The 23,282-nt window shown below is 34.2% G+C and overlaps 1 protein-coding gene across 1 annotated transcript; it reads right to left on the reverse strand.

The window, feature by feature from the left end:
• Positions 1 to 492: 492 nt before the first annotated feature.
• LOC139869262 (protein NRT1/ PTR FAMILY 5.2-like) lies at positions 493 to 18,445 on the reverse strand. The gene is made up of 4 exons (XM_071857582.1): positions 18,160 to 18,445; positions 15,890 to 16,107; positions 1,875 to 2,437; positions 493 to 1,579 (listed from the first exon to the last, which is right to left on the reverse strand). The coding sequence occupies exons 1-4, from the start codon at positions 18,293 to 18,295 to the stop codon at positions 664 to 666; spliced, it is 1,833 nt and encodes a 610-aa protein (XP_071713683.1). The 5' UTR covers positions 18,296 to 18,445; the 3' UTR covers positions 493 to 663.
• Positions 18,446 to 23,282: the final 4,837 nt, after the last annotated feature.

Here is a 23,282-nt window from a genome sequence, read left to right on the forward strand (position 1 = left end):
CTTAACGCCCAATCACAAAACCAACAGAATGTAACGTGCACGTCAAAGGTTTTTTAACTAATCAAAATCCACCATTCATTTTATATATTATTAATTTATTTATTTTATACCCAACTTTCAATCTTATTTTACCACATCAGCTAAAATCTTTTCGCTCCCTCAAATTTAACATTCAACACTATTTAATTTCATTGCCACGTCTCAGTCAAAAATCCACTTTTTCACCCAACCAACTACCTTTTTTTATTTTTTTATTTTTTTTAAGGCAAGGCTACACAGTGAAGTTGGTGGAGATTGAACCTGGGTCTCCTTTAGAGATTCTCACGCATCCAACCACTTAACCACCCCTTTAGGGTTCCCAACCAACTACTTCTCACTGTCAAGGTTATGAATAGTCTAACAAACGTTGGGTTCTGTCAACATAATCTACGTCAATTTAACACCTTTTTTGAAGCCCCATAAGACATGGTCTAATAACTGTAAAATAACTTTTTAAACGCATAAAAGAGATGAATACATACATATATGAATTTACTTATACATTTACCCGAACAGTTAACAGTGTACACATCTTTTAAATGCCCTTTGGTGCAATTTTTTCATCAGAATGACTCGAAGAAAAACGAACACAATTTTAAGTATACAAACAATCTTAGTCATGTACTATGTTAACTGCGCGAAATTGGACGCCGCTTCTTTTTTAGCTACGACATAATCAGTAGTAGTAGTAGTAATCGACTTCAACTCTTGTTCAAGAAGTATCATTGAATCCGAGACCTCAGCCTTGTAAACATATAACTTGGTCATTACTATAAAAAAGATGAAATTCAATAAGTTGAGCACCGCAAAAAAAGCATAATAGTAGTCGAGATGAGAGGCGTTAAGGTTGTTAAGAATCCAGCCTTTATGACCATTCCTTTTAGTAAGACGTGAAACAGTCGACAAAAGAAAGCTACTAAGAAAACTCCCAACACCTAAACTTGTCATCGAATACGAAGTCCCAAGACTCTTCATGCTTTCGGGTGCTTGATCGTAGAAAAACTCAATCTTTGCTACCTCTAAAAATGCGTCTGCTACTCCCATTAACGCAAACTGAGGAAGAAGGATGAAGATCGACAAAGGAATTTGCTTCCCGCTCTCAACCACACCTTGATCTTTTGCGACACTTAGTCTATATCTGTCCATAAAGGATGCAACCACCATTATGATAATATGGATAACCATTCCTGTCCCCATTCTTTGAAGTAGGCTAATTCCTCTTGGGTTCTTAGTCCACTTTGCCATTATTTTCACAAACACGCGGTCGTAAAGCACAACGGATATAAGCATGGACAGAGTCACAAATCCAGTTAAGCTGGCTGGTGGGATTACAAAGCTTCCGATGTGTCTCTCCAAAGTTGTTCCTTGCTTAACAAAAAGCGTACCGATTTGTGCAATCATTGTGCTTGGGACGAATGTTGCTACCAAGATTGGTATCATTCGCAGCATCTGTTTAGTTTCTTCAACCTCAGTGACGGTACATAACGTCCATGAACGAGTACTTGGATTTGTTGTTCTAACACATGCTCTGTTCAACAAACTGCATACACGCACACATCCTTCAATTAATTTGTTAAATATTGAACACTAGAAGATATACTCCTTCCGTCCCGATTCAAAATTACACAGAAAAAACAAATAATTTTATTGCTTAAGTTTTACCTACTTTTTTTGTTTTAGTTGTATAAATTGAGGGTGTAAGAGAAATTTACTTCAATATTTCAATATTCTTATTTATATGGAAATAGAATATTAATTTGAGACAACCTAAAAAAAATCTGAACTATTAAATTGGAACGAAGAGAGTATTACATACATAGGTGCAACGTACGCACCTGAATGTGGGAGTGGAATCAATCCTGTATTTTCCTTTCTTAGCGTACTCGGCCAAGTCAAGTTCATGGAGCTGTTTAGGATCGGCGGGGACAGGTTCGTTCCACTTGATTAAGGCCGAGAGAATGACCCGACCCATTTTAGTGAAGGGACTGCCCGTAGGAACTTTGTGTCTGTAATAAGGTGTTCCCGCCACGAAAATTATGATGGATATCAAGAGGCCGAGGGTGGGAAGACCATAACCGAGGGACCAACCAACGTTGTCTTGTATGTAAACAAGAACTGTGTTGGCAAAAAGGGTACCAAAGAAGATGCTGAACATCCACCAGTTGAAAAAAGATAGTTTTTGGGCCTTCTCTTTATGATCAAAGTCATCGAACTGGTCGGCACCAATGGTAGAAATGTTAGGTTTGGTGCCACCTGTTCCGACAGCAAGCGTATATAGAGCACCGAAGAAAATTCCTAGTTGTAAGGTTGATGCCTTTTTACAGTCGCTGGTTCCGGAATTACAACTTGGAGGCTTTAACCCTGGTACTGATACGGCTAGTGTCAACAAGCACATTCCCTGCAATTGAATACGATTGACTTATATTTTTATTGAATCAAAATTAACAGTTAATGTATAATTTACACTTGACGTCAAGCTTTTTTGTAATTGTAACAATTACTACTCCATCCGTCTCAATTTAACAGTAGTGAGTCGAATATTTTTTTTTTAACATTGACTTTAAATAACTTTTTTGTGTTATATAATACATGATAAAATTTACTGTATATAGATAAATTAGTTTTATAAAAGATTAATTTCCACACCCTTTTATTTTTTTTGGCTAAAATAAAGATAACATTAAAACAAAACTTTTTCATCAATAGATGAAAAAGACGAATAAGGATACAAGCGAAATAAAAAGATGAACACGGCAAGACTCGGGAGCTATACACGAACCCTGATAACAAAGAGCAAAAACTAACTAAATCCGAGCCTTAAACAACCGGAAACAAAACGATCCCAGGACACAAACAAAAATAAGAACCAATACAAAACTTAAGACTAACCAACACACCCTTCTAGATTTTATTATTGATCTAAATTATAATACATACGAAGAATAAGAGTTATAATCTAATACAAACATTATGGAAATTAAATCCTATATTATTTTAATATATCTCGCTCTCCAAGATTTTTGGTTACTTGTGCTCCAAGTACATCGTTAATACCCCCCTCAAGCGATGAGGTGGAGGGTCAACACGAAGCTTCGTACGAAAGGTCTCAAACAACGGATGAGGAAGACTTTTGATGAAGATGTCGGCGAGCTGCAACGTTGTAGGAACAAACTTAGTGTATAATTTGTCCGATGAAACTAACACTCGAATAAAATGATAATCAATATCAAATGCTTCGACCGCTTGTGAGTGACATGATTCTGATATAAATTCGATTCACTTCAGTTGTCACATAGAATCATTGGACGAACCGGAAGACGAGTAATCCAAACAAGCTCAGGTGCAGTATTAGCCACTGCACGATACTCATACTCACAACTAGATCTGAAGATAGTCGGTTATTTCTTTACACTCCGAGAAACAAGGTTACCATCAAGAAAAATAGAGCATCCTTAAGTAGACCGGCGAGTTTCAATACACTGTGCCCAAACGGCATCAGCATAACCAAGTAACATAGGCGTAGATAAATGAGAAAAGGTTAGCCCATATGACATAGTTCTTTTAACATACCGTATAAACTGTTTCACGAATTGAAAATGGTCGACAGTAGGAACATGTAGAAACTGATTCACTTGGTTTACATCATAAGAAAGATCCGGACGAGTAATAGTAAGATACTCTAAAGCACCCACAAGAGATCAAAATTTTGTGGGATCATCAAAAGGTGTTTCATGTGAGGTAAAATTCTCGGCAGTCGCGAGTGGTGTAGCCATAAGCTTGAAATCAAGTAGACTGGCTTGAGTCAAAACATCATGCGCATATTTTGCTTGAATCAAGAACAAGCTCGACTCGGTATAGATAACCTCAAGGCCAAGAAAATAACTCAACTGACCGAGATCTTTAATAGCAAACTCTTGATGAAGTTGTGATGTGAACTTTCAGATAGTTGTATCATGGTTGCCTGTGAAAATTATGTCATCAACGTTCAAAAGTACATATAAGATGCATGAACTTCGTTTGTAGATAAAAAGAGAGGGATCGGCATGACTGCACATGAATACAAGACGTGTAAGAAACTCACTTAAGCGTTGGAACCACGCTCTTGGAGCTTGTTTAAGACCGTAAAGTGATTTCTGTAACAGACACACATGAATATGATAACGAGCATCAATGAAACCCAACGGTTGTTCCATACATATTGTTTCACTAAGTTAGCCGTTAAGGAACACATATTTAACATCCAATTGATGAAGAGGCCATTTGTGAAGAGTTGCAAGAGTGAGAACAATATGAAACGTAGTAGCTTTAACCACCAGACTAAAAGTGGCAAAGTAATCAATACCAGGAACTTGAGTAAACCCTTGAGCAACAAGACGAGCCTTTGGGTGATCAATGGCGCCATCGGAGTGATATTTAGTTTTGAATACCCATTTAGAATCAAAAATGTTATTGTGTTTCGTGAGAGGGATAAGCTCCCATGTTTTGTTGCAATGAAGAGCAAGCATCTCTTCCTGCATTGCCGAGAATCATGCGGGATCCTTGGAAACAGATTTGAACCCCTTAGGTTTGGTAGTACTCAGGAGTGCATAATGAAGAGGAAAGTGTTTTAACTAAGCAAAATCAACAATATTTTTCCTTAAATGCCCGCTTTTGAACGATTAGTCATAGGATGAGTCGATGTCGGATCAGGTGTAACAAAAGGTACCTGGGTTTACTCGAAGATGGCATAATAATAGGAGCAGAGGTCGTATCCGTGGTGATCACTCGGGACATAAAGTGCATAAAGTCTCATGTGATGAAAAAGATGATGTAACATTTGATGAAATAACATGAGTAATCAGTGTTGTAGCATTATTAGGTGTTGTAATTGGTGCTGTAACATTCGAAGGTATAACAAGAGTAATTGGTGCTCCAAATATATTAATTGTTGTAATCAGTGTTGTAAAAATATTAGGTGCCTTAATAGTAAAGATCTCTTGTTTCACCAACACGGACCTTTTGATCATGCATCGAACACCATATGATCATTCTCGAACAAGATAATCAAGACGGAGGTATAAAACCCATATGAACAATAAAGAAGATAAATCGAATGCTTTTATTAATTAAGGAAATATTACATGATTGTTACATTCGATTTAAATAGAGAAATTTGGGTTATAAAGGTGAAATCAAGCATGACATCACCCTTGTTTCTTCAGAGTTGCAGCTGCAAAGGAGTTGAATGCTAAAACCCTAAAACGCGCACAAAAACTGCTTATATACCTGATGTTGTCACTCGTGTGAGACATTATAGTCACATATGCTCCAGTGACGTTAGTTTTTTGCGTGTTTCTTACAAACTAGGTGTACAAATTAACATTTGAATTTTTAGTCTATTCGTCTAGAGACGGACACATAAAAATGCATCAAAAAATAGTCTCATCATAAGTTGAGAATGCAAAGGGTAGATTTGTCCACAGATGAAGTAGATTTCGAGTAAGGAAACGAGTATTCATTAATTTGTGCATGACATCTAATATAAGTGCGACCAGTAGCAAGATTCAAACAACAATATGAATTATAATTTGAGCTATAGCCAAAAACACGCATGATGTACTACACGGAGCTAAATTGTGCGATGAGTAATCACGAATATACGGGATAACATGGCACCCAAAGGTGCGCATAGTCTCATAGTGTGGTGTAAGGATATTAGGACCCAAAACAACGCAAGTGATTCAACAAGATCACTCGCCGATAGTAATTCTACAAGATTACTAACCCACTTAATGAACGAAAGATTATAAATGCAAGAAATGTAAATCGACACAAGAGATAACGTGGTTATATGCAATCGTTGTGATTGCTTTAGTCCATGGACCAACTAGAGAATGTATTTACTGAATATTTGTGGTGTGTTTACAATGAGTTACAAGAGGGTCTATTTATAGAATGATTTAAGGAGTAAGCTAAAAACAATTCCTTGAAGCTTCATATGAGTTTCCTGACAGCGTCGTGGAAGCTACATGTGAGTTTCCTAACAACTTTGTAGAAGCTACATGTGAGTTTCCTAACAACTTCGTGGAAGTTTCGTGTGAGTTTCCTGGAATCTTCCCTCTAATTGTTTAAAGTTCTCCATATCTCCAACAATCTCCCACTTGGAGACTTTGAACAAACCCAACCTTCGTCAACCCAAAATATCAACGATCTAACCAAGAACGTTAAACCACCATTATACTGCCAAACTCCATTTGGGACACGCACACTCAACACATACTTCGGATGAGCAGACTTTCGATACAAGGTCTTCAACACTATTTGTTAGAATATTAACTCTCTAATTCTCTAGTTGGGGTCTTCTCTCATCAATTCATTAGAAGACCAATTGAGGTAATGCAAAACCTCAATTTCTCTGTCGTAACAACCTTAGTAAACATATCAGTAGGATTCTTCGTACCAAGGATTTTCTCCAATAATAAAGTACCATCATTTATATGTTGTCGAATAAAATGATACCTTATCTTGATGTGTTTCGTACGACTATGAAACACCAGATTCTTCCCAAGATGAACCGCACTTTGATTATCACAATTCAAGACGCAATAGTCTTGTCTTTTACCCAACTCACCTAAGAAGTTTTTCAACCAAACAAGCTCTTTAGAAGCTTCTGCAATAGCCATATATTCGGCTTCGGTGGTTGATAAAGCAACACTCTTTTGTAGTCGAGACATCCAACTAACCGTCGTCTTCCCTATTATGAAAACATAACCCGTAGTGCTTTTCCCCGAATCGTCACATCCACCCAAATTAGCATCCGCATAACCTCTAAGTATGACATTGCTTTTAGAGAAGCACAATCCCATATTAGAAGTACCTTTCAAATAACGAAGTAACCATTTAACCGCTTCCCAATGCTCTTTCCCCGAATTAGACATATAACGACTTACAACTCCCACTGCGTGAGCAATATCAGGTCTTGTACAAACCATGGCATACATAACACTACCCACGACCGATGCATATGGAACCTTTTCCATCTCTATTTTGTCTTCTTCCGTTTTAGGTGATTGACTTTTCGATAGCTTTATCGTGCTACCCAAAGGCATAGAACGAGCCTTTGAATTTTCCATGAAAAACCTCTCTACAACTTTCTCAATATATTTGGATTGAGACAAGTATAGAGTACCCTTCACACGATCACGCACAATACTCATGCCAAGTATTTACGTAGCACCACCAAGATCTTTCATCTCGAACTCATGGGAAAGTAATCCTTTCAACTTGTTGATTTCGGACATGTTAGAACCTGCAAGTAACAGGTCATCAACATACAACAATAAGATTATGTAAGAAGACTTGAATTTCTTCAAGTAGCAACACTGATCCGCTTCACATCTTAAGAAACCAATCTTCTTCATAAACTCGTCAAACTTCAAGTACCATTGTCGAGGTGCTTGCTTCAATCCATACAAACTTTTCTTTAGCTTACAAACCCACTTCTCTTTACCCTTTACCTCAAAGCCCTCGGGTTGCCTCATATAGATCTCTTCATTAAGGTTACCATGTAAGAATGCGGTCTTCACATCTAGTTGCTCTAGATGTAAGTCCTCAGATGCAACCATAGAAAGTACCAAACGAATAGTAGTCATCTTCACCACCGGTGAAAATATCTCTTGGTAGTCAACTCCTTTCTTTTGTTGAAAGCCTTTAACCACCAAACGAGCCTTGTACCTTTTCTTGCCATCCAACTCATTCTTGATTCGATACACCCATTTACTTTGCAACGCCCTTTTATCATGAGGTAACTTCACTAGTGACCAAGTTTTATTCTTCTCAAGTGACCCCATCTCTTCTTTCATGGCAAGCTCCCATTGTATGGATTCTTTTGTCTTTCTTGCCTCAAAGTAACTTTCGGGTTCACCATTCTCGGTATAGAGCAAGTAGTTTGCTGATGGAGAATACCTAGGATTAGGTTTGGGCACTCTAGTCGAGCGTCTTAGTGTAGGAGCAACCGAAATGGTTGGACCGGTTTCATTTGTGTCCTCCTCATCATTAGAACTCGCACTATGTTCGGAATCATCACCGCTTTCCGAATCACTTCCATCATTAGCATTTTCTGACGCCTCACCATTAATTGGCAATTCATTGTTACCCGTACTCCAACTAGAACCTGCAAGATCATGAATAGAAACATCGTCAAAAGTAACATGACCCAGTTTAGGACTCCCCGTTTCCAGTTTGCCATAAACCGAATCTTCATCAAAGGTAACATCACGAGAACGAATCACTTTTCTAGCCTCGTTATCCCAACAACGATAACCCATTTCATCTGACCCTTAACCTATGAAAGTACACTTCTTTGACTTAGCTTCAAGCTTGTCTCTATCCGCATCTTTGGTCTTCACATAAGCATTACACCCAAAGATCCTAAGGTGATTATAACTCACCTTCTTACCTTGCCATTCTTCCTCGGGAATTCGGAAACCCAACGGTGTTGAGGGTCCCCTGTTAATCAAATAAGCCGCCGTATTAACCGCATCTGCCCAAAACATCTTAGGCAAACCGGCATGTAGTCTCATACTCTTAGCCCTTTCATTTAACGTACGATTCATACGTTCGGTGACCCTATTGTGTTGCGGTGTCTCCGGTACCATTTTCAACATTCTAATACCGAGCTTTGCACAATGGTCTTTAAACTCAAGACTACCATATTCCCCTCCATTATCCGACTTCAAGCACTTGACTTTCAAGTTAGTCTCATTTTCTACCATAGCTTTCCACTTCACAAAAGTATTAAATACATCGGATTTAGCTTTAAGAAAATAAACTCATACCTTTCGAGTAGAGTGGTCAATGAAAGTGACATAATAGCGAGAACCTCCATGTGATTCTACATTGGTTGGACTAAACACATCCGTAAGAACGAGCTCCAATTTCTCCAACTTAGGTGCATTCCACGATTTCCCAAAAGTCACCTTCTTTTGCTTCCCGTATACACATGGTTCGCAAAACCCAAGTTCTACCTTTTTTAAATCCGGAATTCTCCCACTCGAAACAAGCATCTTCATACCCTTCTCACTCATATGCCCGAGTCTTCAGTGCCATAGAGTTGATTCAGACTCAACATTAACCGTAGCAACCACTGTGTCTTCACCAAACACTTCAACCATATAAAGAGTTCCCCTTTTATGTCCACGGGTCACAATACAACTACTCTTAACCACCTTCCATTGGCGGTTTTTAAAAGTAACCGCGTTACCTTCATCATCTAATTGACCAACTGAAATAAGTTTCCTTTTCAATTTAGGAATGTACCTTACGTTCTTCAAAGTCCAATTAGAACCAAGAGTAGTCTTCAAAACAACATCTCCAATGCCCTCTATGTTGAGTTGCTTGTTGTCCGCCAATCTCACCTTGCCTTGGTATGAACGAAAATTCTTCATCATGCTTTTGACATGAGTAGCATGAAACGAAGCTCCCGAATCCAAAATCCAAGACTCCATAGAATTTTCAACACTACATAAAAGTGCATCATCACTTTCTTTCTCGGTCAAGTTCACACCTTTCGCCGGACCATTTTTACAATTCCTTTGAAAGTGTCCTTTTTGATTGCAACCCCAACAAAAAGCTTCACTTCTATCTTTCGATGGATACCTCTTCTTTTACTTCTTTCTACCCTTCTTCTCACCGCGATCAAATTTCCTACCACGGTTGTCGGTACTTAACAAGGAACCGGATGTCGATTCCCCCGAGTTTCTCCTACGAGTATCTTCACCAAGAATTAAATCCCTTATTCCTTCAAACGCTAGCTTAGTAGTTCCTGTAGAGCTACTAACTGCGGTAACCATACCCGACCAACTTTCCGGTAATGATGAAAGCAAGATTAGTGCCTTTAACTCATCATCAAACACAATATCTACCGATGCTAACCTCGATATGATGTTGTTGAACTCGTTGATATGATCTGTTGCACTCGTACCTTCCTTCATCTTCGTATTGAACAATTGTCGCATGAGAAAAACCTTATTAGAAGCGGCAGGTTTCTCATACATGTTAGAGAGTGCTTTCAAGCAAGCAAACGTCGTCTTCTCATTCACAACGTTGTATGCAACGTTCTTAGCAAGTGAAAGACGAATTGCACCCGAAGCTTGACGATCCAAAAGCGTCCAATCGGCATCACTCATGCTTTCGGGCTTGGTCTCTAACAGAGGTTGATGTAGCTTCTTTTGATACAAGTAATCTTCAATTTGCATCTTCCAGAAGCCAAAGTCTCTCCCATCGAATCGATCGATTCTAAACTTTCCGTCTTCCGCCATCGTTCCCAAAGTCGAAACCTTGTGCTCTGATACCAGTTGTAAGGATATTAGGACCCAAAACAACGCAAGTGATTCAACAAGATCACTCGCCGATAGTAATTCTACAAGATTACTAACCCACTTAATGAACGAAAGATTATAAATGCAAGAAATGTAAATCGACACAAGAGATAACGTGGTTATATGCAATCGTTGTGATTGCTTTAGTCCACAGACCAACTAGAGAATGTAGTTACTGAATATTTGTGGAGTGTTTACAATGAGTTACAAGAGGGTCTATTTATAGAATGATTTAAGGAGTAAGCTAAAAAACATTCCTTGAAGCTTCATGTGAGTTTCCTGACAGCTTCGTGGAAGCTGCATGTGAGTTTCCTAACAACTTCGTAGAAGCTACATGTGAGTTTCCTAACAACTTCGTGGAAGCTTTGTGTGAGTTTCCTGGAATCTTCCCTCTAATTGTTTAAAGTTCTCCATATCTCCAACATGTGGTGCAGTAGTGAAGATAAGCTCATAAGGTGATTAAAGTCTAAAATCGGAGATGGTAACCAGTTAATGATATATGTAGTAGTGCTAAAGGCATCGGTCCACAAGTTTACCGGAGCTTGAGCATGAAAAATCATAGCAAGTCCAGTTTCAGTAATTAATATTATGATGTTTTCGCTCAGCCCTTCCGTTTTGATGTGGAGTTTATGGACACGAGATGCGATGATGAGTACCATTGATTGTAAGTCATTGACGAACTTGTGAGTTAAGAAACTCGGTCCTGCCACCACTTTGAAACACCTTAAGTTTGCAAGGGCATTGTGTTTGTACTAGGTGAAGAAAAGCATTAAATACCACATGAAATTCCGATTCAGATTATAGAGGATAAAACCAAGTAAATTTAAAAAAAATTATTAATAAATATGACATAATATCGATAACCATTAGTGGACGTAATAGGAGCGGGTCCCCATAAATCACAATGAACCAAATCTAAAACATGCAAAGCACATTTACTATTTTCATTAAACAATAAATGTCTACGGTTAGAGAGTTGACATGGAGAGAAAACACTCGGTTTCGGAAAAAGACAAGTTAGCAATAATCGGCCTAATTTTTCCAACAAAGAAATAATATTAAACGAAACATGTCGTAAACGAGGGTGCCATAATTCATAAGATCCTCTTAATTTACTTGAACAAATATGTGAAATAAGTGCCTTTTGTCCCTGTTCTAACACATAAAGATCCACATCACGCCTGCCCGTTCCTAGGATTGGTTTTGAATGTCGATACTAGATAATAAAGGCAGTACCGGAAAAAGAAACATCGGCATGTTAGCTTGCTAATAGATAAAAGATTTTTCGTAATGAGAGGCGCAACAAGCACATCTAATAAACCCAGATGCTTACTAATCGAAGAAGATCCAATATGCGTAGTTGGCAAAGTGTTACCATCACCAACTGTTACTAAATGGTTACCTAAATAAGTGGAGGCACAATCCAGATTTAAAGTCGAGGCAGTCATGTGAGTATAAGCGTACGAATCAACATAGCAATCTGGTAAATTAGAGGTGAGATTGCAATTGAAGTAGAAGGCTTATGCAAGATTCACATCCAAGGAGGGAGTGCGAGTAGCATAAGAAGCTAAATCAGGACAAGTCGAAGCATAGTGACCATCTGGGCGACATAACTGACCGTGTGGCGAACGTCTAAAATTATTGCCACACCCACGACCACGTGATGCACTGCCACGACCACGTGAATTATAGTTATTGTTGTTCATTCATAGGTTGTTTTGAGAAGTGGTGAAAAACGCAGCATGCGAAGGTGGTGAGGGTTGAACCGAGTTTAAGAAAAGCTCGCTACTTTCAGCTTGAGTAAGAAGGTCACGAAAGTTGCAACGAGGCTTGGTTGCACGCTGATTTGTAGAGAAAGTCATATAACCGGCTCCTAATCTACAAATAAAGTAATGATATTTATCGACTTCATCTAGTAGATGTCCGATTAAGGTTAACTGTTCACAAATAGTTTTGAATTTCTTGTCATAATCGGCTACAGTTGAGGTGTCTTTTCTAGAATTGTGGCATAGAATCATGAAGAGTGTGCATACGATCAACCGAAGTATGACTGTAGGTGTCTTCTACGGCACACCAAACTTCTCTAGCGGTTGTTAAACCAAGAACAACGGCCAAAGATTCTTCCGTAAGTGAAGACTGAAGAATAAGAAGAGTTCGTTAATCAGACTTTCTCCATGTCAAGTATTTTGGATTAGGAGTAGCATCATCGCCTGAATTATTAAAAAAATCCAACCCGGGATTATTAAATTGCGACGGAGGGAGTACTAAATTATCACTTACCGTTATCCTTATTTACTATAGTGCACAGTTGGCAATCCCAAGTAACTATACTCTTTTAGGATTCTAGCGGTTGTTAAACCAAGAACAACGTTCATGGAATCTTCGGTAAGTGAAGATTGAAGAATAAGAAGAGTTCAGACTTTTTCCATTCTTGATTAGGAGTAGCATCATCGTCAGAATTATGAAAAAAGTCAACCCGCGATTATTAAATTTAGACGGAGGGAGTACTAAATTATCACTTATTGTTATCCTTAATTACTGTAGTGCGCAGTTGGCAATTCCAAGTAACTATACATTTTTAAGATTCTCGGGTAAAAACTGAACAATAGTAATTAATGTGGAAAAAGAAACCCACCTAACTATTTTTTAAATTCAATGATATAAATAAATGGATTAGAAGATGAATAAGGTATAAATCGAATCAATGAGAAACATGTAACTAGCCTAAAACACCGCAACATGCAGAAACAATTAAGCTAATTCAAACGAAAGCCTAATCACAAACATAGTTGAAAAATAACAAAGCCCTCTAACCAAGCAACTTATAAATAAATCCCGAAACTCAAGAAAAGTTCTAAGATTTTCCGTGTTCGGGTTACCCTGGAGGGCGAGTAATCCAACCCATACTCTAATGTACGCATCTCATCAGGATTACTCACTGACTGTTTCCAACCCTTCTCTGGCTACCCCAAGATTCAAACTTGAGACCTTTTGCAAGGATGTCATGATCCCAACCACTGGTAGGGGTGTTCATTCGGTTGCTTTATGGTTTATGTAGTTTATTCGGTTTGGTTTATTCGGTTTTCAAAAATATATTTGAGAACCAATAACCGAACCAAAGTTGACAAAACCAAACCAATCCAACCAAATAAGAAATAGGTTTACATGGTTCGGTTTCGGTTAAACCAAACTAAAACTCATTGATAAAAAAGTGTGTAGTTTTTTTTTTTTTTAAAAAGCAAACATAATTTATTGATAACTATAAGTATACAATTTATACAATATTTAATGTCAAGCATGCACTATAACGTATATTTAGAATCTAAACTCTATCAATGAACTGTACAAAAAATTAGTAGCATAGAAATAAAAACGAAAACAGTAGCAACTAAGTTTCCAGGTACACAAAATTCACAGTTTGGATTAATGAATAACCATTAGGTACATGGTTTCAATTTTACAACATATCAATATGGATAAAATAAATTAAATATTCAATATTCAATATATATACCATAATAATAGTGGTATATTTTGGTTTTTCGGTTTGAAACCAAATGATCAATTTACAAACCAAATTCAAACCGAAAACCATTAATATTTTCGGGTGAAACCAGAAAACTAAACCAAAACCAAATAAGCCAACCCACTTTAACCAACTCAATTTGGTTCGGTCGGCTTCGTGGTCGAAACCGTTTAATGCACACCCCCCTAACCACTGGCTACCTTGGATTAGTTAAACACCAAACCAAACCATAAAACCATTTCGGCAAAACACCGAACCATCATGAATCATGATAATGCCAAAAGTCGTTGCAACATTGAAAAGCAGACCGCCACGAAGCTTCTTGAAACGCCACATCGAAGATCCCATTTGCAAAAAACCGTTCCCACCATTCGCGCAGAAACCAGATCTCAACAGGGAGATTGTCGCTCCGTCCGACCCCAAAGGCGCAACTGGGCAAAAAGGACCCGACAAGGAAACCACGACATCAAGCAACCAACCGGCGACCAAAACCCACCACCCACCACCTCCCACTGCCGCCGTAAACAATGAGTATCCATCACCAACTAGGTTGTGGACCCACCTGACCAACCTATGGGATAAACCCATGTTGCCACCATTACCAATCGCCACCACCAATTGGGCGGTGAACCACCAACACCAATAGAACCAGAGTAACACTAAAAATATGAGAGGGTGTGGAAACTACCTAAAACAGGAGAACATTTGGTTGTCAACAGCTACACCGTGGTGAAACACCAGACACCGTCATCTAAAATAGTCAGCGAGATCAAGACATGGGCAGCCGTCAGACATCAGTGGGAGTAAGAAGGGTAAGAAGGAACCGAATGTAACCTTAATATCGCAGTTGAATAAAAGAAGGATTCGAATCACCATAGACAACCTTGTCCCAAAACCGTGGAGAGGTTGGAACTGGTCTTCAGAGCATACACAACTCGCCTAACTAGTTAAAATATGATAATACCACCAAATTGTTTGCCATAGAAACATGATTAAAAAAAGTAGCACATCATTTTCAGATATGATGTTACATGTTCAAAAAAATAAACATGCGATAATTTTTCTATAAATACATCTGTTTACTATTATTTAAAATATACTCCGTATATGTTACTTCTTCTATTAAAAACGTATTACTCCATAATTGACCATAACCGAGGGACAATGACAATCACTCTATTAATTATTGACCTTCCATTTATGAGAATTTTTCAAAATCAATAACTATTAATGTTAGTTTATGACTTTTCTTAATATCAATTATTGAACTGAATGGGATACGGAGTATTATAAAGGAATCTTTGACTAATACACGTCTCATCTCAACTAATCATGATATTTAATGTATAAAAGTCTTCGAATCTTCGATTCGATTGACGTTTTGTGATTGAAAGTGAAGATTTAGTGTATCTAAACATTAAAACTGTAGATGTGTTAAATTATAAAAGAAAGTGAAAGTTACAGTAAAAATATATTTTACTGTATCAGTAAAAAGTGAAGATTTAGTGTATCTAAACCGTAAAATATATTTTAATGAATATGTTACATGTATTTTAATTTAAAGATTTGTTTTAGTAAAGAAGTGTATAACTAATTTAAATCTAATTAAGTATAATAACCATATTTCAAGATATATATGGAGATAAAAGTATCTCGAAAAAATCACCATCATCAATGTGTATATGCATATATTTCTTCTATATGCATATATTTCTTCTAGTAAGTTAAGATTTGAAGATCGAGTAGAATAGATATATTAAAGGCAGTTGTAGTATTTTATTTACAAGTTGGGATGTATACTTGCAAGCTGGCCAAGTAGGTCTCATTTTTATAGTTCAACCTTTCACACCATAAAATATTATTTTATTATACTTATTAGAAATTAGAATTGACTACTTTTTGTACATGTTAGCTAGGAAGTAGCATAGTAAATAGTAGATAATAGATAGTAGTAAATATATCTTACCGTGAGGTAGATTGCTGCGGAGATGATGAAGGTCCAATAACGCCCAAGGACGGCATCAGCAAAGTATGCACCAAGTATAGGAGTCATCCAAATGGTACCAACCCAATTGGTCACATTGTTTGATGATGTTACTGTCCCTTGTCTAAGCTTCGTTGTTAGATATATTATTAAGTTGGATGATATTCCATAGTACGCCATTCTTTCAAACACTTCATAAACTACATTATTCACATAGAAATTCACATTTTTTTTTATTAATAATACTGTAATAAATCAGATACTCAGTATTTCGGTTAATCTAAAGGAGGTCATCCTCACACACCACTTTTTGATCCATGTACATTTTTGTCTCGTAAATTTACAGTAATGCCCCTAAATTTATGTAGAGAGTTGAACTTATATTATTATTATTATTATAAGTATAATTAAGGGTATAATAGGTAATTAGGTATACATGGATCAAAAAAAGTGTGTGAAGATCACCTTCTTTAATATACGCCCAAAATCTTTTTTTAAAATTCATTAAATCCAAAATGTCTATCCAGTAGTATTATTACACAAAAGTCATCTATTAAAATTAAATTATATAAAAATATTAGATGGTAATTAAACTTTTAAGTAATTCCAAATTAATTGTTCATTTTTATAAAGATAAGAAATAATGAGGTAAATTTTTTTATACTCAATATATTAAAAATTTAAAAATTTAACAAGAGTAAGAGCACTGGGTGTGGTGACACGTCAGTTCAGTGTTAGTTCAGTGTCTTGCTGATGACTGGACGCTGACTGGACTGACATTGTAAACTGACATTGCTGAAAAAACAGGGGAATTGGGAAGATGGTCAGTTCAGTGTCTTGAAAAAAGAAAATATTTTATGTTTTTATTATTTAATTTAATTATATATTGTTAGATAAATATAATTATCTCTTATAAATGATATTACTGTAAAAAATTTGATTTGTAAAATCTTTATCCAATAAATATTTTATGTTTGTATTTATCTACAAGTTTGATTGAGGAGTTGATACAATATTATTTATGAAGGGTTACAACAGAATATAAACATAAGTTAAGGGTCTTAAACAAAAAGTTGAAAAAGTGTTTTCTTCTTCCCCAATTTAAACCTAAAACTCACTGCAAGTGCAGACCAACGATTTCTACACTGAACTCAAAATTCGTTCATGAAAATACAAATACTCGTATATATTAATATTAATTAAAAGTAAAAAAGGCTGAAATTGTATTACAACGGATCTATTTTCAAATTTTGGGATCCACAAACGGTGCTAGAAGCAGCGTTGCTTCCTCGACGCTGTCCCTCAAAACAATGAAGTGACACCGGTGCGGTATGGGGCGACGGTCGGTGGTGTCGATGACTGGATCCGACGCTGGGAATTTCGGTTCCACACCGCATGCTCTAATAATATATATATATATATATATATATATATATATATATATATATATATATATATATATATATATATATATATATTTTTTTTTTTTTTTTTTTTTTTTTTTTTTTTTTTTTTTGAGGGACGATTAAATTGAGAGAGAAGAAGTATATAATTTTGAGACGTTCAAACTAATCTAAAGTCCAAGTAGTAGGTCCATCTGTGCTATCATATCCAAACCCCGCCATTGACCAATGTCCATTTACTTCTTATGCTGAGACGGATGAAGGTCAACGACTGTTGTGGGTAGCTAGTCTAAATTAAAGATAAGAACATACAGATACACGTTTTGAGTACATTATTTACCATGGATATTGATATTGAAACAAAAGAATATAAACATTAGAAGTTACTATTGAAACAATATTTATCAACTCAGGTAGTCATACTATAAATCACATCATGATACCTGGTGGGATGAAGAGTGAAAACTGAAATTTAATCAGATTTTGTATGAATAAGATTTATATATTATTATAAACATATGTAGAAATATACTCCGTATAAGCAGAGAAGGATCACACCACAATTTTAAAAATTACTTGCTTTAAAAAAAATACTGTACTAAATAAGATGAAATTACCACATACAGAAAAAGCTAGAAATTATTATGGATTGTAGAATATTATTTACTCGTGTCTGTATATATAAAAGTATTACTTTATATTAGTAAAACGTGAAAGTGATATCATGGATTATATATGTTTGATGATCTTAGGCGTTTCCAAAAAGGTTGGAATATTATTATATAAAAAGGTAGCATTTGGATGAATATTCATTAAAGATTAAAGGTAATGAATGAAAAAAGTGAGTACCAACAACAAATGAACAAGCTGTCCAGCCACCACGTTTTGATCTGAGGACGGGGTTCCCTCTGAGATCCACCGTTCCATCCTCTGTGTATCCGCCGTTGCCGTTGCCCCTTTCTTCAACGTCTCTTCCCCCTTCCATTTTTTATTTTGTTTCTTTGATAAAGATATTTATTATAAATATCTACTGCTAACTACTACTACTACTGGTTATATTTATATATACGGAGTACATCTAACTAACTTACTGCTCCTTCACTCAATATCCATATGGTGGACCCATACCCATCTTCATTTCCGTCTCAGTTCACACACACGGACTTATAAATATATTAAACACTCTATCTACCAAGTAATATGGAGTAACTAGTATATATAGTTAAGGTTGAAAAAAGAAGCGAGACGGGGTCGAGACGTTAGGGTAAAATGTCATAACGGAAAAAATGGGGTCGAGACAGTGTCGAGACGGATGCTGACCAACATTGACTTTTTATATATATTTCAAATATAAACATTTCAAACATAAATATTTAAAAGTAAACATAGATATTTGCCGTTGATATGAAATATTTATGTTTGAAATGGTTTTGTTTGAAATTTATTTATTAGTAAACATTGGTTAACATCTGTCTCGGCTCCATCTCGATAGTTTTGTTTCCGTCTCAACCGTTGTTGACCGTTTTTCTGGTGTTTTTGACCGTTATTTATGAGACTACCCGTCCTAATCCATAAGAACGAATACAATAACATATGATTACATTGCGAGGTATTTGACCTCTATATGATACATTTTACAAACATTGCATTCATTGTAAAAGACAAACTTTCATTTCATCGAAAGTTGATAGGCATGCATACCATTTCATAATATCCAACTATAAATGACATAATCTGTCATTTGCTTAATCATAATCTTTAATGAACATAACGACTTGAATGCAACGTCTTTTGAAATATGCCATGAATGACTCCAATTAATATCTCTAAAATGAGCAAATGCACAGCAGAAGATTTCTTTCAAACCTGAGAATAAACATGCTTTAAAGTGTCAACTAAAAGGTTGGTGAGTTCATTAGTTTATCATAATCGATCATTTTCATAATTTTAATAGACCACAAGAATTTCATTTTCATTTTTCATAATATAAATCTCATACATAGAGATAAAAATCATTCATATGGTGAACACCTGGTAACCGACATTAACAAGATGCATATAGAATATCCCCATCATTTCGAGACATCCTTCGAACATGATAATTTCGAAGTACTAAAGCATCCGCAACAATAGATGGGGCTTGTTGGGCCCAATAGATCTATCTTTAGGATTCGCGTCAATTAGGGGTTAGTTCCCTAATTCTTAGGCTACCAAGCTAAAAGGGACATATTCGATTTCGATCATTCAATCATAGAATGTAGTTTCAATACTTGTGTCTATTTCGTCAAACATTTATAAAAGCTCATGTATTCTCAGTCCCAAAAATATATATTGCAAAAGCATTTAAAAGGGGAGTAATGAAACTCACAATATTATATTTCGTAGTAAAAATACATATGACGGCATTTAACAAGTGCAAGGTTGGCCTCGGATTCACGAACCTATATTAAGTATATAAATTTATATATTGGTCAATATATGTCTAACAATTTAGGTCAGGTCATAGTGTATCACAATCCTAATGCTCGAGATTATCATGCAAAAGTCAACAAAAGCCATTTAATCCAAAATGACTTCCAAAAATTATATAACATAAATATAGTTGTTTTATATATTTAAATATATCAATCAGATTTTATTAGAGTAATTAATAAAAGTCATTTGTTAATAAAAATTTATATTTAAAATTTATATATGATAAAAATATACTTTCATATATCTTAAATAATAAAATTTATAAAGTTCACTTAATATCATAAAAATATAGTGGTATGTATTATTAATGTAATTATATTACGTGTGGTAAAAATATATTTGCATCACATATTTATTTGATAAAATAATATTGATAATAATAATAATGAGTAAGAGTTGTATTATTTTGTAATAATAATAATTAATATTATTTTACTAATAATAATAACAATATTTATATTTATTAATGATGATATTAATTATAGTAAAATGATTATTCTAATCATGATAATTTTAATAATAAAGATACTTTTTATTATTAACTGTAATAATAATAATATTTTATAAAAATAATAATTCTATTCAAAATGATAATTTTAAATAATAATAATACTAAAATGATAATAATAATGATATTCAATAATAACAATGATATTTATATTAAAATCATAATTTTAATAAAAATGATAGTTTTAATATTAATGATATTTTTAATAATAATAACGATAGAAATAATAAAATGATAGTTTTAATAAAAATATTAATTATAATAATAATAATAATAATAATAATAATAATAATAATAATATTGATTATTAGATAATAATAATAATGACGATAATAATGCGATAATGATAACGATAACGATAACGATAACGATAACGATAACGATAATAATAATAATAATAATCATTTTAACAATAATACATAAAATTATAGATAATTCAATTGGCGATATCTTTTAATCCGTTCATCGAAACCATTCGATATCTAAATGAAAAGTTATTGATTTTTTGCCAGCTTTTCAACGACATGCATATCATATACCTTATCTCAATAGCATATGTATTTAATTCACGACTTATCATAAACTATCTAATGACACAAATTAAACATACAAGCATGCATAATCATATGTACTCGAGCACTAGTCAGGGATACACTATTAATACATAAAAGTTAAGTTATGAGTACTCACGTATCAATATTGAGATTCAATATTGCAGGAAAGTATGTAGTCGCGACGGAGATGATAAACACTAGATTGATCTCACGAGCATACCCCCGAACATTACCCATAACCTCCATAGCTATAACCCATAATTTTCTTAGCCCTATCCCGCTCGAAAAACCTGTTTTGGAAATAACTCGCTCATGACCTCGTCATAATATTTTATGTGTAATAATAATGATACCACTCAATAATAAGCCTACTTATAATAATCTTATTATTAATTACAAATAATATTAATATAAATATAAATAATGTAGATAGTAATACGGAAGAAATATGAATGATAAGTGTGTGTGTGTAAACCGAAATCGAAGAAGACTTTATAGACCAATTCTGTCCCAGCTAGCCATGCGATCGCATGGCTTTGATGGATTATTCCCATGCGATCGCATGGGACCAATTTCCAGCTCACATCGAATAAACTTGGCTGCCGACACTCGATTTTATTTATATAATAATTATTTATATATTAAATCTTAATAATTATATATATATTATATTATTTTTATGTGTAACGTTAATTTGTAATTTTTGTTCCGATGACTTGTATGTTTACGCTCAACTTAAGTCCTAGTTCCGGTTTCTCGAACGCCTTTACGTAAGCTTAGAAAACTTGTACTAAACGATACACGTCGTGTACCTTTATTAATAACTAGACTTAAATTGTCAATTAACTATATCACTCTAAATGTAACTTGAACGTTCGAGCATTTTGGTCATTTGCTTCTATAAATCGACGTCTCGTTATTCATATACTTAATACTATTTTGAATCTATATATAATAAAAGAACATTGATATTGTTTTCTTATATATTCAAATGTTTTATATATATATAGACATTTCCTAATGATACATTTTGAAATATATAATATTGTTTTTGTAGAATAGATTGTTCATTTTATATATATATATATATATATATATATATATATATATATATATATATATATATATATATATATATATATATATATATATATATATATATACTTGTAAGGTTATCGTTTATAATATCAAATCTAATTAGTTTTTATATTAAAATATCTTAAAGTTCATTTATCTCGAAAACGTTTTCGTACGTTTGAAGTTAAATCAAATAAATATTATAACGTTTTGTTTTTCAAAGCAATTATATTAGAGTTCATTTCATTATGAGGTTATATTAATAGAATTCGTCGTATCGTAAAATGTTCTAGAAACGTATAATCTCATATAAAGCATAATGGGTTTCATGTTTTTAAATTACCGATTGTTGGTGAAACGTAGGATAAAGTCCAATGGTTAATTTACTTAACTTGTTGATACCCAACATCTAAGTTATTTACATTCTACGTTCTTAAATAATAATAATACTAAAATGATAATAATAATGATATTTAATAATAACAATGATATTTCTATTAAAATCATAATTTTTATAAAAATGATAGTTTTGAATTAATGATATTTTTAATAATAATAACGATAGAAATAATAAAATGATAGTTTTAATAAAAATATTAATAATAATAATAATAATAATAATAATAATAATAATAATAATAATAATAATAATAATAATAATAATAATAATAATAATAATAATATTGATTATTAGATGATAATAATAATAATGACGATAATAATGATAACGATAACGATAACGATAATAATAATAATAATAATTATTTTAACAATAATACATAAAATTATAGATAATTCAATTGGCGATATCCTTTAATCCGTTCATCGAAACCATTCGATATCTAAATGAAAAGTTATTAATTTTTCGCCAGCTTTTCAACGACATGCATATCATATACCTTATCTCAATAGCATATGTATTTAATTCACGACTTATCATAAACTATCTAATGACACAAATTAAACATACAAGCATGCATAATCATATGTACTCGAGCACTAGTAAGGGATACACTATTAATACATAAAAGTTAAGTTATGAGTACTCACGTATCAATATTGAGATTCAATATTGCAGGAAAGTACGTAGTCGCGCCGGAGATGATAAACACTAGATTGATCTCACGAGCATACCCACGAACATTACCCATAACCTCCATAGCTATAACCCATAATTTTCTTAGCCCTATCCCGCTCGAAAAACTCGTTTTGGAAATAACTCGCTCATGACCTCGTCATAATATTTTATGTGTAATAATAATGATACCACTCAATAATAAGCCTACTAATAATAATCTTATTATTAATTACAAATAATATTAATATAAATATAAATAATGTAGATAGTAATACGGAAG

Source organism: Rutidosis leptorrhynchoides, chromosome 1 (assembly GCF_046630445.1).
Source record: "Rutidosis leptorrhynchoides isolate AG116_Rl617_1_P2 chromosome 1, CSIRO_AGI_Rlap_v1, whole genome shotgun sequence".
NCBI classification, from domain to species: domain Eukaryota; kingdom Viridiplantae; phylum Streptophyta; class Magnoliopsida; order Asterales; family Asteraceae; genus Rutidosis; species Rutidosis leptorrhynchoides.